Source organism: Chrysemys picta, chromosome 8, assembly GCF_011386835.1.
Source record: "Chrysemys picta bellii isolate R12L10 chromosome 8, ASM1138683v2, whole genome shotgun sequence".
Classification (NCBI taxonomy): domain Eukaryota; kingdom Metazoa; phylum Chordata; order Testudines; family Emydidae; genus Chrysemys; species Chrysemys picta.
This window is the reverse complement of record NC_088798.1, coordinates 53,473,429-53,489,774: the sequence shown is the minus strand read 5'-3', so window position 1 is coordinate 53,489,774 and position 16,346 is coordinate 53,473,429. Positions and strand designations below refer to the sequence as shown.

General features: G+C 43.2%; 1 protein-coding gene across 12 annotated transcripts in view; it reads right to left on the bottom strand.

Moving 5' to 3' along the window:
- Positions 1–5,579: 5,579 nt before the first annotated feature.
- TRMT1L (tRNA methyltransferase 1 like) overlaps positions 5,580–16,346 on the bottom strand; it is a 53,312-nt gene continuing 42,545 nt past the window's right edge. For 10 of the 12 annotated variants that reach the window (XM_065555644.1, XM_005290707.5, XM_065555642.1 and 7 more), the window contains 5 exons: positions 15,343–15,421; positions 14,300–14,466; positions 13,446–13,505; positions 6,886–7,012; positions 5,580–6,786 (listed from right to left, as the gene is read on the bottom strand). In XM_065555644.1, coding sequence (XP_065411716.1) covers positions 6,462–6,786; positions 6,886–7,012; positions 13,446–13,505; positions 14,300–14,466; positions 15,343–15,421 — 758 coding nt within the window. In that variant the 3' untranslated portion in view covers positions 5,580–6,461. Of the gene's footprint in view, positions 6,787–6,885; positions 7,013–10,541; positions 11,128–12,053; positions 12,653–13,445; positions 13,506–14,299; positions 14,467–15,342; positions 15,422–16,346 lie in introns of those variants that run through there. The other 2 variants (XR_010590019.1, XR_010590018.1) reach the window with 1 other exon arrangement.

Below are 16,346 nucleotides of genomic sequence, written 5' to 3'. Positions count from 1 at the left end.
CAACTTTCATATTGCCTTCCTGTTGAGCTAGATCTTCATTTTTGGTACCTTGTGATTGTTAGGTATGGTAAATTGAACAGTTATAATATCTGAAACTAAAGTCATACCTAACGTCTCACATTTGTCACAATAAAGCAAAAATACTGTGAACACAGTACTGGAAATTCAGTCACTTCCTATTACAGTCTACAAAAGAAACCATTTGCATTATAAATCCACCAGTAAAGTCTAGCACTGTCTAACAACATTATCATATCTGCAGTTTTCTAGATAGAGGGCTGGGAGATGCATCTGCTTTCTGGATACACGTGCCAACACCATATAGTGGAATCTGGTGCCTCAGTTTCTCCCCCCTACCCCCCTCCAACTTGTAAGGCGTGATTTAAAGCCCATTGAAATCAGTTGAAAAATTCCCATTTACTTCAGTGGGTTTTGGATAAGGGGCTTAGAATGGGATGTATATGTGTAATAACACTAGCTAATGTCAAACTTTTTCAGTGGCTGCCATGGCATGTATAACAAGTTATTCTGTTGGGTGGGACACAGAATGATTGTCATGCAAACAGTGATATGAAAAGAAGACGGTTGGTTTGGTGTGCCCTACTTGGGAACCCCAGCAAAATCAGTTTTTATGCATGGTGATTTACATGTGTGCTAATCACCGTCCCAACATAAATGGAGACAGAAGACTTGCAATATGCGAAGTAGGATCAGCATTACATACTGAATGGGGTTGAACTTTTATAAAAATACGCAGTGTCAGTTTTTGCTAAGTTTTACAATTGCAGCTATATTTGAGGATAAATGTATTGTAAGATACATTGTTTTATCCACTTACCAGAAAAGTGGTATTTGATAAAGTCTAAGATGAAACTGTATTGTGCACTCTAAACCTCAGCCCTTCATTATAACTCAACTGTAGTTCTGGATCAAACATTAAGCCATGATTATACTGAATATAAAACAGTATCTCCCTCTCCTTATTCCCTCCATAGAAAAACATAATTAGGATTTCTCTTTCCTCCCACTGTTTAGGTCGAGAAATGTTTAGGGCTCTTTTGATGAGGAGAAGAAAGGTCACACAACTTGTGGGATATAATGGTTTGCAGATGTTTTGTACTTTCAGCTGTCCTCTAACATACATTCCATGTTATTTAGGTGGTTGTTTTTAAATTATCTATACGAATAATAAAAGTTGGATTTTTGGTAGGTATCTGTGCTGGGAACACATCTGGGATGGTCCAGATCCATTTCTGCAGTACTACTGCCTATCTAGTTATTCTCCATTTTGTATTTGTGCATTTGATTTTTCCTTCCAAAGTGTAGTATTTTACATTTGTATTTATTGAATTTCATCTTGTTGATTTCAGACCAATTCTCCAATTTAACAAGGTTATTTTGAATTCTAATCCTGGCCTCCAAAATGCTAGCAACCCCTTGCAGCTTGGTGTCATCTGCAGATTCTATAAGCAGACTCAGGGCAGACCCTTTGGGACCCCATTATTTATGTCCTCCCCGGTATGACAGCAGACTACTGATAACTACTCTGAGTATGATCTTTCAACTAGTTGTGCACCCATGTAAAGAGGGGCATGTGTCTCTCCCCTTCTGACAGGGTGGGAGGCTGCGCTGCCTTGCTGTTTCTCAAGCAGGCGCAGCTCCCAGCTAGTGAGTCCACCTAGTGATTAATCCAAGCAGCACCCCTCAACCAGGACAGCAAGCAGCTAGCAGGCCTGGCCGACAATCAGCCCAGGCCTTAATTAGTCTCTCTGCCCCAGTCCCTCAATCAGAGCAATTCACAGTTTATAGCTCAGACTGAGTCCGTGCAATACAGCCCAGCAGTTCAGGGTGGGGAATTAGCTCTCAACTGGGAGTGACAGCAAATGCGCCTAGTGCCATAGCTTCAGCAGGTGCCAAACCAGTTCAGGCCTCCTGGCCTCTTAGTGGGGAGATGGCCATCCTCCACAGATGGGGTGCCCGGGGTAGGGGGATGCAGGCCCTCCCACTTCACTGTGTCCCAGCCCAGGGCCTTATTAGTGGAGGGGTAGTTCGCCACTAGGTCAGTGGGGATCCACCTGCAAGATGCTGGCCAGTTCACAATAATTCCACAGCTGAACCTATTTGGTGTCCCTGGGTTCCTTCCTATCCTCCCCAGTTTGGGGCACCTGGTTTCTGGGGTCATCCTCGGTCTTTCCGGGATAAACAGCCAATGGCAGCCGCAGCAGTTCGTCGGCGTTGCTGGGCTCCAGTAATTCAAGTAACTCCTCTGGTCGGACAGTTGTCTCCTTCAGCTCTGGGTCCCGGCAGTAAGGAAGAGATGTCCTGCACCTCTGGCAGCTTTCCCCCTGAGCTAGGAGGCTGGCCTCTTACAGTCCAGCTTCCTGTCCTGCCCCTCTGCTTCTGGCGGGGTGACCACAGGTGGCCTGGTTCTGCCCACCAGGGGGCGCTCTCAGGTCTTCCCCTTCTGACAGAGCAGGAGGCCGCACCTCCACGCTACAACCCATCTTACAGTAATTTCATTTAGCCAACATTTCTCTAGTTAGCTTAAGAAAATGTCATGTGGGACTGTGTCAAAAGCCTTACTAAAATCAAGATATCCTGTCTACAGGTTTCCCCCATCAATTCGACCAGTAACCCTATCAAAGAAGGAAATTAGTTTTGCATGATTTATTCTTGACAAATCCAATATTGGCATATATTTATAACCCTATTATTTTCTAGGAGCTTACAAATTGATTAATAATTTGTTCCAGGTGTCACCATTAGATTGACTGGTCTATGGTTTCCCACGTCCTCTTTGTTCTTCTTTTTAAAGATAGGTACTATGTTTCTCCTTCTCTAGTCCTCTTGGACCTCACATATCTTCCATAAGTTTTCAAAGATAATTGCTAATGGTTCTGTGATTGCCTCAGCTACTTCAAGTGCTCTAGTGTGAATTTCATCAGATCCTACCAACTTTAATACATTTTAACTTAGGCCAAGTCTACACTATTGCTTATGTCAGCAACATTTATGTTGTTCATAGGTGTCGCTCAGCTGTGCCATTGTAAGAGTGGTACAGCTGTGCTTCTAAGCTCACTAGTGTAGACATGACCTTATTCTTTAACCTGTTCTTTCTCTAATTTGGCTTGGGTTTCTTCCCCTGTGTTAATATTGTGTTAAGTATTGGATCACAAATTATCTTTTTAGTAAAGCCTGGAGCAAAATGTACATTAAACACCTCAGTCTTCTTGATGCTGTCAGTTATTAGTTTTCCATCCTTAAGTAGGGGACCCACACTTTCCTTGGTCTTTTTCTTGCTCCTTGTGTATTTATAGAACCTCTTTTTATTGCCTTTTATTTCTTTTGCTAGGTGTAACTCATTTTGTGCCTTAGCCTTTCTGATTTTGTCCTACATGCTTGTACTGGTCTTTTGTATTCATTTTGCATTCATGTTTCCACTTTTTGCAGGATTCCTTTTTGATTTTCTGATTTCTGGAGCCATATTGGCTTCTTACTATTTTTCCTATAGTATGAGGATAATTTGCTGTTGTGTCTTTAAACTTGTATCTGTGAGAAACTGCCAGCTTTCTCAAACTCTCTTTTCCCTTAAATTTTCTTACGTACCAGTTCTCTGAATTTGGAAGAGTTCCACACTAACAGAGAAATATTGTCAAAGTATGCTTTGTTTTGAAGTCCATTGCCCATATTCTGCTGTTCTCACTCATTCTTTTCCTTAGAAACATGAAATCTATCATTTTGTGATCACATTTACCCATTGCCTTCAATCTTCAGATTTGCAACCAATTCCTCCCTGTTAGTCAGAATCAAGTCGAAAATGGCTAGCCCCGGTAACTTACTCCACCTTCTTAAACAAAAAGTTGCCCCAATACACTTTAAGAACTTACTGGACATTTTGTGTTTTGCTGTATTACTTTTCCATGAATACATTCAACTGAAAGCTAATTTGTACTTCTGAGACTTGCTGAACCATGACGGCAAGTTAAACTAAAGATTATGCATTAAGGAGCTATTTGACTACATGCCAGATTTGCCTCAGCAACAAGATTTGGATATTGAGTGTTAAGATAGAGGTATACACAAGCTGTTCTCCTAATCTCTGCAGTTAGTTTGTCAACTTTAAAATCACATTTCTGCCTGAAATTGGTTTCAATTCAGTGTTGGATTTCTTTAACTGAAACATTAGAAACTTTTTGTATTTTGCCAGTTTGTTTGCTTTGCATTTGACAACTTCCTGGTTTGTTAGTTTCACTGTATCGTGAAGTTGCTCTGTTGGTGTGAGACTCTTCCACAGCAATAGAGATTAAAAACAAGAATGAGGTCTGAACGCTTCAATAAGACCAGTATTTAGTTAAAAGGACACTCAATTTGAAATCTTGTCAACTTAAAAGAAATTGAGCTAAGTAATTCCAGGTTCTACATCTGCTGTACAGACCCCGTGTCAATTTTCATGGCATTTTCTTTTTCTTGTGATGTTTTTGTGTGAACTTTAGCATGAAGTAAGTGGGTACTATGTGGAAGATTTCTCTGGTGCCTACATTGAAATTGCTTTTTCTCCAGCACCAGTAAGTCATGCATGATTCTTTCCCTCTGTGTTCCCAGTCCTATTAGACTAGTTCATGTACTTTATGCCAAATCTCACACTACTAGTGTTTATTTTGTGGATTTCTGAAATAAGATTTTTCTTCTATAACTCAAAGAGCTACATGACTAGAGTCTTACAGCTTGGCAGAGCCTGAAAGAGGGTATTTGATACATAGCAATCTTGTAGAATTGAGTGGCATAGAATGGCTGAGAAGGAAGTGATAGAATGGTTCTGTGACAGGACTGGGGCCGTATCGGCTATGAAAACCCGTATCTGAAGGCGAGTCTATACTACATATGCTTTGCTGGCATAGCTATGCTGGCAGCACCCCATAGTAGGGAGATGTAGCATAAACTGATACGACAGGAGGAGTTCTGCTGATACAGCTAAGCCACCAGTGAAATGACATTAGCTAAGCCACCAGAAACTCTCTTCTGGCTGCATACTTATATCTATATGGGGGGAGTTTCTTTTGGCACACTTGTGTTGGTTTTTAGGGGGGTATGATTTTTTTCCCCCTCAATCTCCTAGTCGATACAGTTATGCTGCCAAAACTTTGTAGACTAAGCCTGAGTCTAAAATTATTACCCGTGCTGTATGGAAGATCCTGTTTTAAAAGCAGTATAAGACAGTTGTTCCTAGATCAGAACTAGCGAACGACAGAAGTTTTGGACCAAACTCTTCATTCTAACAGTTGGAAAAAGCTACACTAAAATGACCCGTATGATTTTATGGCTGAAGTAATACCATATATATAGATATGGTATTACTTCAGCCATAAAATATATAGATATGGTATTACTTCAGCCATAAAATCATACGGTTTTTATATATATATATATATATATATATATATATATATATAATATTTAAAAAAAACACACACACACACACACGTGTGTGTGTGTGTATAACACACTTTTTAAAAGGAATGACTATTTATGAAATGTGTTTTTTCAACCTGTACCACAAGAGATGGTTCGAATAGTGAAAATAACCTGTTTATGTAAAAATTTAATCATTGACTCGTAAAAGGAATCTCACAAGCAGGTTAAATTAGATAACTGCCAGCTAACTGACTAGAGTTCAGATGTATTGACTTAATCATCAAATAGTACCAGTGACAATTTAAATGCTGGATGAGTTAAATCCTGGTGAATTAACTCTTGGCCACTCAGTCCTCTCTCCCCAATAGCTTACCAGATTTCTCCTTTATTACCAGTAGGTAATTGTTATTTTGTACAAAGTAGCTAATTCACTTGAAATATATAGCTATGTAGAGTTAAAGATAAAAATTCAAATAGCAAAAAGTTTAATTTCATTCCTGATCCACTTGCATTTAAGTCTTTGCTTTTAGGTAAAAGTTAAGTTTGCCACCTAAGGATATAGTTGTACCTATTTAAAATGTTCTGGCTTGCTTAAATTTAATACCACATTTTATAGTGCAACATTTTTGGTGTCTGACCTATTTCTAAACTCTAACCAATCAAGCTGCACGCATGATGGCCCATTTCATACTTAGGTTATGCTCTAGCAACACTTACGGAAATGCTTAAGACTTTTGGCCCCATCGCTTATCCACTGTACTGGAAATTGCACTAGGAGCTTGCATAAGGCTTTTCAAAGAGCTGGGGGTAGTCACAAAATGCCATTGTTTAAAAGAAAGACAAGAGCATAAAAGTCAATACCCTCTATAGTTTCTTTCTCCACTCTAATTGTAACTTGACCATATGTATTGTGATCAATTACAAGTTCTTCTGTGTAATTCTAAAATGTCTCCCACACATTAAAATAACTGGCAACCCAAGCTTTCAAAACCAGTTCTGTAGATTGGTTTACATGAGTAGGGCTTAGTTGCAAATCTCAAATTAACACATTATTTGCATTCAGCAGCAGTAAAGTTATCGTTATAGCTGTCTTTTGTGAACATGAGAGTGTCTCCTGATTTATTATCTTCTGTGAACTCCATGTCTCCTGACTTGTCAGCTACAGCAGTTTGGACATTGTCTCCTGCCTGGGCATCTTCAGTGGACTGGACAGGGCCTTCTGCCTGCCCCCCAGTGTACGTGGGAGTGCTGTACTTCACAAGGATAGATTTAAACTGTGCCAAGGGTGCATTTGTGCGAACTCCCATGGGATCAAAATGGGTTCGGCTTACTCTATACCCAGCTTGGGACAGATACTGTAAGAACTTGTTTAACCTGAAAAAAATATAGAGAAAGTTATTACTGATTAGTTGGTTTCAACACAGATTACACACTGATTTTGTTGGAAATCAGAAACTGGAACTTGATCCTTACTTTGGCATGTTCATTCCTTTGATACTATGTCTATGGATATTATAGTAAAATGCAGGGTGCTCAGCATTGCTTTCGGACTTCTGTCTTTTTGCTATGTTTCTACTCATTTCATTACTTTTCCTTTTACCTGAAACATAGAAATGCTCATTAGGGGCAAGATCCAAAATGTAGGTCCTCAACCTCTGCCTAACTCTGTAGCCACCTAAAAAATCAATGACTGAGTGTGCACACAGTTGCTTCAGTCCAGGCAGCTGGGTGTCTAAGTCCAGGGGGATCCTCAAACTAAGTATTCCCCTGCTTATCTGGCAAGTGCTCTCAGAAGCCACCTACTGTATCAGGCCCCACAAAAACCACCGAAGATGGTGGTGCCAACTTAGAACCACTGCTTTAACCCAATGGCTGGAGCCCTCACCTGGGATGTGGGAGACCTGGGTTTAATTTCCCCCACCCCCTCATCTGGTATGAAGAGATTTGAACTCTGGTCTGCCTCCATCCAGGAGAGTGCCATAACCACTGTGCCAGGGGGTATTTTGAGGCAGATCTCTCTTCTGTTGAAACTGTTCCACTGTATATAATTAACATGTATTGGGCCAGAGTAACCCACTAGGTACATGGGAGACCCATGTTACAGAGTCCTCCAGCTCCAGTACATATTTATTTATATATAGTGGAACAGCTTCAACAGGAGAAATAGAAACCCCAGTGGTTAGGGTACTATCCTTAGAGGGGGAGACGAGAGCTGAAGTCTCTTCTTGATATCAGTGAGAGGGGACAATCAAACTAGGTCTCCAATATGGTAGGTGAGTGCTCTTAGCACTGGGCTAAATTATATACATTGACCAGCGCTATTGTAGCACTTAGTGATGATGCCACCCAGCACCCAGTCTGTGTGCGAGAAAGGTGCATAAGCCCTTTCTCGCAATCTTCAGGAGCGGGTTCATGGCTTTGAATCCTGAGTGGAGGGATGCACCCTCCAGCCCAGAGTTAGGCACATAAGTCTCTCTGAGGAGCAGGGCTCAGGACTCGCCCTTCTCCTTGGCATTTTGTAGTGGCAACTCAGTGAGCTGGATTTTGTGGATCCCTAACTCTCCCCTGCATTGTATACGGAGCACTGGAGCCCAGCTCAGAGCTGTGGATTTCACTAAGCAGTAGAGTACCTAAATGATAAGCACTGCAATGCTTAACGTTTCAGTCCCCTGTGGGAAACTCACCTTAGACCTCTATTGCTTTTCTGTAGGTAGCATTCCTGGCTTAGGGTATGTCTACACTACGAAATTAGGTCCAATTTATAGAAGCTGGTTTTATAGAAATTGGTTTTATACAGTCGATTGTGTGTCTCCCCACATAAAATGCTCTAAGTGCATTAAATCGGCGGACCACGTCCACAGTACCGAGGCTAGCGTCGACTTCCGGAGCATTGCACTGTGGGTAGCTATCCCACAGTTCCCGCAGTCTCCGCCGCCCATTGGAATTCTGGGTTGAGATCACAGTGCCTGATGATGCAAAAACCGTGTCGCGGGGGGTTCTGGGTACATGTCGTCAGGCCCCTCCCCCTCCGTCAGAGCAACGGCAGACAATCGATTCGCACCTTTTTACCTGGGTTACCTGTGCAGACAACATACCACGGCAAGCATGGAGCCCGCTCAGCTCAGCATCACCATATGTCATCTGGGTGCCGGCAGACATGGTACTACGTTGCTACACAGCAGCAGCTCCTTGCCTTTTGGCAGTAGATGGTGTATTACGACTGGTATCTATCGTCGTCGTATTCCTCAGTGAGTTCGGTCAGAGGCACCTGGGCAGACATGTTTTGTCTCCTGGAGACTCAGTCTTGCCGGCAGTCCTATTGAATCGTCTTGACAATGATGCTAGCAGTCGTAATACAGCATCTTCTGCCAAGCACCCAGAAGATGCCGATGGCTATCAGTCATGCTGCACCGTCTGCTGCCAGCTTAAGATGTAAAAAATAGATGGACCAGATTTGTTCTGTATTCATTTGCTTCCCCCTCCCTCCGTGAAATCAACGGCCTGCTAAATCCAGGGTTTTGAGTTCAATCTTTGGGGGGGGGCCATTCTGTGTGACAGTTGTTTGTGTTTCTCCCTGATGCACAGCCACCTTTGTTGATTTTAATTCCCTGTAAGCCATGTCGTCACTCGCCCCTCCCTCCTTCCCTCTGTCAGACAATAGTTTCACGCCTTTTTTCAGCCCAGACGCCATAGCACTGGGATGATGGAGCCCGCTCAGATCACCGCGGCAATTATGAGCACTATGAACACCACTCGCATTGTCCTGGAGTATATGCAGAGCCAGAACATGCCAAAGCAAAACCAGGCGAGGAGGCGATTGCAGCGCGGCGACAAGAGTGATGAGGAAATTGACATGGACATAGACCTCACACAAAGTACAGGCCCCAGCAACGTGCAAATCATGGTATTAACGGGGCAGGTTCATGGCGTGGAACACCGATTCTGGGCCCGGGAAACAAGCACAGACTGGTAGGACCGCATCGTGTTGCAGGTGTGGGACGATTCCCAGTGGCTGCGAAACTTTCGCATGCGTAAGGGCACTTTCATGGAACTTTGTGACTTGCTTTCCCCTGCCCTGAAGCGCCAGAATACCAGGATGAGAGCAGCCCTCACAGTTGAGAAGCGAGTGGCGATAGCCCTGTGGAAGCTTGCAACGCCAGACAGTTACCGGTCAGTCGGGAATCAATTTGGAGTGGGCAAATCTACTGTGGGGGCTGCTGTGATCCAAGTAGCCAACGCAATCAAAGACCTGCTGATATCAAGGGTAGTGACTCTGGGAATCCCATTGCAGCAAAGCCATCCACTATGACCTGCACGTTTCCCAAACTGTGGTGGGGCAATAGACAGAACCCATATCCCTATCTTGTCACCGGAGTACCAAGCCACCGAGTACATAAACCGCAAGGGGTACTTTTCAATGCTGCTGCAAGCCCTGGTGGATCACAAGGGATGTTTCACTAACATCAACATGGGATGGCCGGGAAAGGTACATGATGCTCGCGTCTTCAGGAACTCTGGTCTGTTTCAAAAACTGGACGAAGGAACTTTCTTCCCGGACTAGAAAATAACCATTGGGGATTTGAAATGCCTATGGTTATCCTTGGGGACCCAGCCTACCCCCTAATGCCATGGCTCATGAAGCCATACACAGGCAGCCTGGACAGTAGTCAGGACCTGTTCAACTATAGACTGAGCAAGTGCCAAATGGTGTTGGAATATGCATTTGGACATTTAAAAGTGCGCTGGCGCAGTTTACTGACTCGGACAGACCTCAGTGAAGCCAATATTCCAATTGTTATTGCTGCTTGTTGTGCGCTCCACAATATCTGTGAGAGTAAGGGGGAGACATTTATGGCGGGGTGGGAGGTTGAGGCACATCGCCTGGCTGCTGATTATACGCAGCCAGACACCAGGGTAGTTAGAAGAGTACAGCAGGGCGTGGTGCGCATCAGAGAAGCTTTGAAAACCAGTGTTTTGACTGGCCAGGCTACGCTGTGGAACTTCTGTTTGTTTCTCCTTGATGAACCCTCTGCCCCCCAGCACCCGGTTCACTCTACTTCCCTGTAAACTAACCACGCTCCCCTCCCCCCTTCAAGCACCGCTTGCAGAGGCAATAAAGTCGTTGTTACTTCACATTCATGCATTCTTTATTAATTCATCACACAACTAGGGGGATAACTGCCAAGGTAGCCCGGGAGGGGTGGGGGAGGAGGGAAGGAAAAGGACACACTGCAGTTTAAAACTTTAACACTTATTGAAGGCCAGCCTTCTGATGCTTAGGCAATCATCTGGGGTGGAGTGACTGGTGGCCGGAGGCCCGCCCCCACCGCGTTCTTGGGCGTCTGGGAGAGGAGGCTATGGAACTTGGGGAGGAGGGCTGTTGGTTACACAAGGGCTGTAGCGGCAGTCTCTGCTCCTGCTGCCTTTCCTGCAGCTCAACCATATGCTGGAGCATATCAGTTTGATGCTCCAGCAGCCAGAGCATCGACTCTTGCCTTCTGTCAGCAAGCTGACGCCACCTATCCTCTTCAGCCCGCCACCTCTCTTCTCGTTCATATTGTGCTTTTTTGCACTCTGACATTGACTGCCTCCATGCATTCTGCTGTGCTCTGTCAGCGTGGGAGGACATCTGGAGCTCTGAGAACATATCTTCCCGAGTCCACCGTTTTCTCCTTCTAATCTTCACTAGCCTCTGTGAAGGAGAAACATTTGCAGCTGGTGGAGGAGAAGGGAGAGGTGGTTAAAAAAGACACATTTTAGAGAACAATGGGTATACTCTTTCACGTTAAATTTTGCTGTTCACATTACACAGCACATTTGGTTTCATTACAAGGTCACATTTTTCCTCTTATATTGAGGGCCTGCCGGTTTGGTGTGAGAGATCACTCACGCAGTGCCAGGCAACAGATTTCGGCTTGCGGGCAGCCATGGTAAGCCACAGTCTTTTGGCTTTTTTAACCTTCTTAACATGTGGGCATGGTTTCAAACAGTAGTGCCCTCATTTCCCATACCAAGCACCCGTTGGGTTGGCCATTTAAAATGGGTTTGCAATGTAAAAGGAGGGGCTGCGGTTTCCGGGTTAACATGCAGCACAAGCCCAACTCTCCCCTCCCCCCCGCCCCCCCCCCCCCCCAATTCTCTCGGATGATCCCTTCACCCCTCACCGCGTGGCTAACAGCAGGGAACATTTCTGTTCAGCCGAGCAGGAACGGGCACCTCTGAATGTCCCCTTAATAAAATCACCCCATTTCAACCAGGTGACCGTGAATGATATCACTCTCCTGAGGATAACAAAGAGAGATAAGGAATGGATGATGTCTGCATGCCAGCAAACACCGGGACCATACGCTGCCATGCTTTGTTATGCAATGATTCCAGACTACGTGCTACTGGCCTAGCGTGGTAAAGTGTCCTACCATGGCGGACGGGATAAGGCAGCCCTCCCCAGAAACCTTTTGCAAAGGCTTTGGGAGTACATGAAGGAGAGCTTTCTGGAGATGTCCCTGGAGGATTTCCACTCCATCCCCATACACGTTAACAGACTTTTCCAGTAGCTGTACTGGCCGCGATTGCCAGGGCAAATTAATCATTAAACATGCTTGCTTTTAAACCATGTGTAATATTTACAAAGGTACACTCACCAGAGGTCTCCTGTGTGCCCTCAGGGTCTGGGAGGACGCCTTGGGTGAGTTCGGGGTTACTGGTTCCAGGTCCAGGGTGATAAACATATCCTGGCTGTTGGGGAAACCAGTTTCTCGGCTTCCTTGCTGTGAGCTATCTTCATTGTCTTCATCATCGTCTTCCTCGTACCCCGAACCCGCTTCCCTGTTGTGTGATTCTCCATTGATGGAGTCAAAGCACACGGTTGGGGTAGTGGTGGCTCCACCCCCTAGCATGGCATGCAGCTCCGCGTAGAAGCGGCATGTTTGCGGCTCTGCCCTGGACCTTCCGTTTGCCTCTCTGGCTTTGTGGTAGGCTTGCCTGAGCTCCTTAATTTTCACGCGGCACTGCTGTGCGTCCCTGTTATGGCCTCTGTCCTTCATGGCCTTTGAGACTTTTTCTAATATTTTGCCACTTCGTTTACTGCTACAGAGTTCAGCTAGCACTGATTCGTCTTCCCATATGGCGAGCAGATCCCGTACCTCCCGTTCTGTTCATGCTGGAGCTCTTTTGCGATCCTGGGACTCCATCATGGTTACCTGTGCTGATGAGCTCTGCGTGGTCACCTGTGCTCTCCACGCTGGGCAAACAGGAAATGAAATTCAAAAGGCTTTTCTTGTCTACCTGGTCAGTGCATCTGAGTTGAGAGTGCTGTCCAGAGCGGTCACAATGAAGCACTATGGGATAGCTCCCGGAGGCCAATAATGTCGAATTCCGTCCACACTACCCCAAATTTGACCCGCAAAGGCCGATTTTAGCACTAATCCCCTCGTCTGAGGTGGCGTAAAGAAACTGGTTTAAAGGGCCCTTTAAGTCGAAAAAAAGGGCTTCGGCGTGTGGACGTGTCCAGGCTTAATTCGATTTAACGCTGCTAAATTCGACCTAAACTCGTAGTGTAGACCAGGCCTTAGACTGATTGAACTAAAGCTACAAATACACCACTTCTGGGGAGAAAAACCCCTCATTCCTTAAAAGCTGAAGGTACCTGAAATCTAGTCTAGTTTAATAGATAATTTTAAAGTTTTCTATAACTCACTTCCATAGGAGTCAAGGGCTGCACAGATAAACTAGACTTGCAAAGGTACATAGTGCACTTCATGTAATAATGGCTCTTTGTCTTTCCCAGCAAATACTATTTTGGGTAAAGATAAAAAAATTTTAAACTTTCATTAATCTTCACTCGGGGTAAATCACTGAGCACATTAGTTTAAAAAAAAAAAAAAGCACTAAAAGTTGGGGCAATCACAAGCCAAGGTTACATAAACCATTCTGTCCCCAACTTTAACACCCCACCCCTCCTTCTCTGACTGTGGTTATCTGCTAGCACAAACCACAAGGGGTGTGCATGTAGGTGTGAGGGATGAACTACATACCTTGTACCACATAGTAGTCAGCAGCAGTATCTGGTGTTTTAATAAAGACACCACATTCTTCTAGAATACAAAAGTCCAAATTAAATCTGAAGTGTGACAAAACAACGTTGTAAACAGATCTTATTTTGCTGCCTTATAAAGGGATCCACAAAAATTTGAAAGGGGAAAACCCCAAACTTTCTAGACAAAGTAAAAGGCGTAAAAACGATAGAGGCAAAAGGATAGGTAATGGGTTATGGAAACTTTCCCTAAACACTTATCAGTTTGAATCTGGCATAGGACAATATTCAAGTAAAATTGCTATATGGTGATTTATCTGAAGTGAGGTGGTAGCCTCTAGGCTGTTTGTATTAAGACTAGAATCCCACTATAGACAGCCATCTCAATCACCCCCCCAATTGGCAGTCTCTGTAGAGAAGCCCAGGATTGACTGAGCATGAAGGGCAGAGTCCCGTCTCACTAAGAGGGGAGGAACTTCCCCTCAGGGCTGCAGTATGAAGGCTAGTATATGGGAAGCTTCTGCTACTGCTGCCTGTTTTGTGAATAAATTGGACTACAGGACTGTCAGCATGGCACCTTGTGTCAGCACTAGTTTACTTAACATAGGATTTTTCCATACTGGTTTAAGTCTAGCACCCTGTCTTGAGCAGGCCTTAACAGCAGAGGTTTAAAGAGTATGACAAAAGCCCCATAATATGGCAAGACTATTGTCCCATGCTTTGTGAGAGGAAACATGTTCCTGATCTTCTTTTAACATGCACCATTACAGTTACTTTTGCTCAAGAAATTTCAATTGGTTTTAGACATTTAAAAATCCCATGTTTTTTTGTAAACAATTTGCCATTTTATCTCACCTTGTTTGTTCTGGCTGGCAGGACCATGGATTGAAAACTGTTTTAGAGTTGTACACTCTGCTTCACAGATTAATGTCTTTACAAGTGGCTGAATCTCATCCAAGCCGTGCTGAACAGCTTCAAACAGCATTCTTCTGAGGAATCCAGTGTTAAAAAGGGACCCTGACCTGGACAGTGCAATAGAACGCCAGTGAAAATACGGAGACTGGTGTATGACAAAGGATTTTGATTTACAGCAAAAGGCCTTTGCTCCTTTAGAAGTGGTTTCCACAAACTGAGTAGCTGCTGAACTATACTTATATTAACGGGGTACATAGTTTGTGATACAATTAAAATTATTTTTGTTTTAGGTAGTGGCCATTCAGGATCATGTGTTGAAAGCCAAGAGCTCATGAGTGTTAATCCCAGTTCTGCCATTGACTTACTGTGTCAAATTGGGCAAAGTCACTTCATCTCATTTTCCCATGTGTAAAATGGGAATGATACCCGTATCACAGGGATGCACTGTCAAAATTAGGGTGGTATACTAATAGTATTTGGAAACAGTAAAAGCAGGGCTAGTGCTAAGGATTAGTTCTGTTTCTATAATCTAGTTCTGAAATGCTCACATTTAAATTTCACTATTCTTTCAATCCAAAACCCAAGGATAAACACCAATGCTGATTACCATCAAACAGTTCAAGTTATTTAATAATACTGGAAGTGCACAGGTATTAAGATATTATGTAAGTTAGTTATCAATTACAGTTCAACGTATACTAGTTCTCTGGTCCCAAAACATCAAGCTACTCAGCCAGATTCTCCTGTGCAGTGTAATTGTTTTAATATCTCCAGGATGTGAAATTGAAAACTAGTTCACTATTGTTTATTTAGTAAACTCACTGCTTGCTGTTTACCAGCATGACTAGGAAAACCCATTTTCTTATTACTCAGCTCTCCAATTAAATAACCAGATGCCAAATCCATCTCAGTTGCTAGATATAAATTTACTGCTGTACGATCAAACAAGCTTTCACTTTTGTTACGCTGTGTGCTGTACATACCACAGAGGACCAAGCTCTACTGCTGTCTTCCCAGGCATACTGCCGTGGCAGTCACAAGGTAGTTGCCGGTAAGGGTTTTCTGTAACAGAAAACAGAATTAAGTGATTTCAAAATACAATCTATAGAATTCACTGTAACAAACAAAATGAAAGAGATGTTTTAGATACTAGAAATATTGCACCCGACAAGAAGTAATTCTGCCTAAGTAGAGGCATTTAATAGGACAAGCAACATCAGAACCGAAAATAAACAACTGTAAAAACGCCTGAGACTCCAACTTTTATTAATGTTGTCACAAGTTACTACCTCTGGTGTCTGCTGGAATCTAATGAGGGGCATTGTAACTTTTTAGTTATTTTTAAATTAAAACAAAACCAGAACTCCATATTACTTGGTATGTGTTTTAAATAACTACTTCTAGCTAGTGCGTTAAAACTTTCCTCTGCAAAAACAAGTTTAAACTAAAAAAAACTTTTCAAGGAAAATTGTATTACGCAAAAAATTGTTAACAATTATGGTTGCATATGTGCACAAAATTCAGTTGAATCGTAGGATTTTCATGACAGCCATAGCTCAGCTCCCTTGCACATACGTAGTAGGTTGAAGGACTCTGAATGCTGTTAATTTGTGCATTTAAAATTTCAGCCATAACACTGTACCTAGACAGGTGACAATTTTATTTCTGTTCTTAAGAATGAAAAGAAAATGTTATACTTATTGCAGTCTAATGCTCGTATAGCCAAGAAAGCATCACTGTCTTAAGGAGAAGTGTTAATACCTTAACAGCCCAAGGCATCAGGCCCTTTAGTTAATCCTATCTTATTTCTCACTGTAGACATTCAATAAGATATAGATAAACAACTGGATGTAATCTGGAGCTTCACAACTCAATACATTCTCAAACTGCAGAATAATCTTGTATGCACTATCTGTGTACACCAAACTGTTCTGAACAATATTTCAAATAAGCTAAAGGCACTTGTCTTCATTAAGAACTAAATATT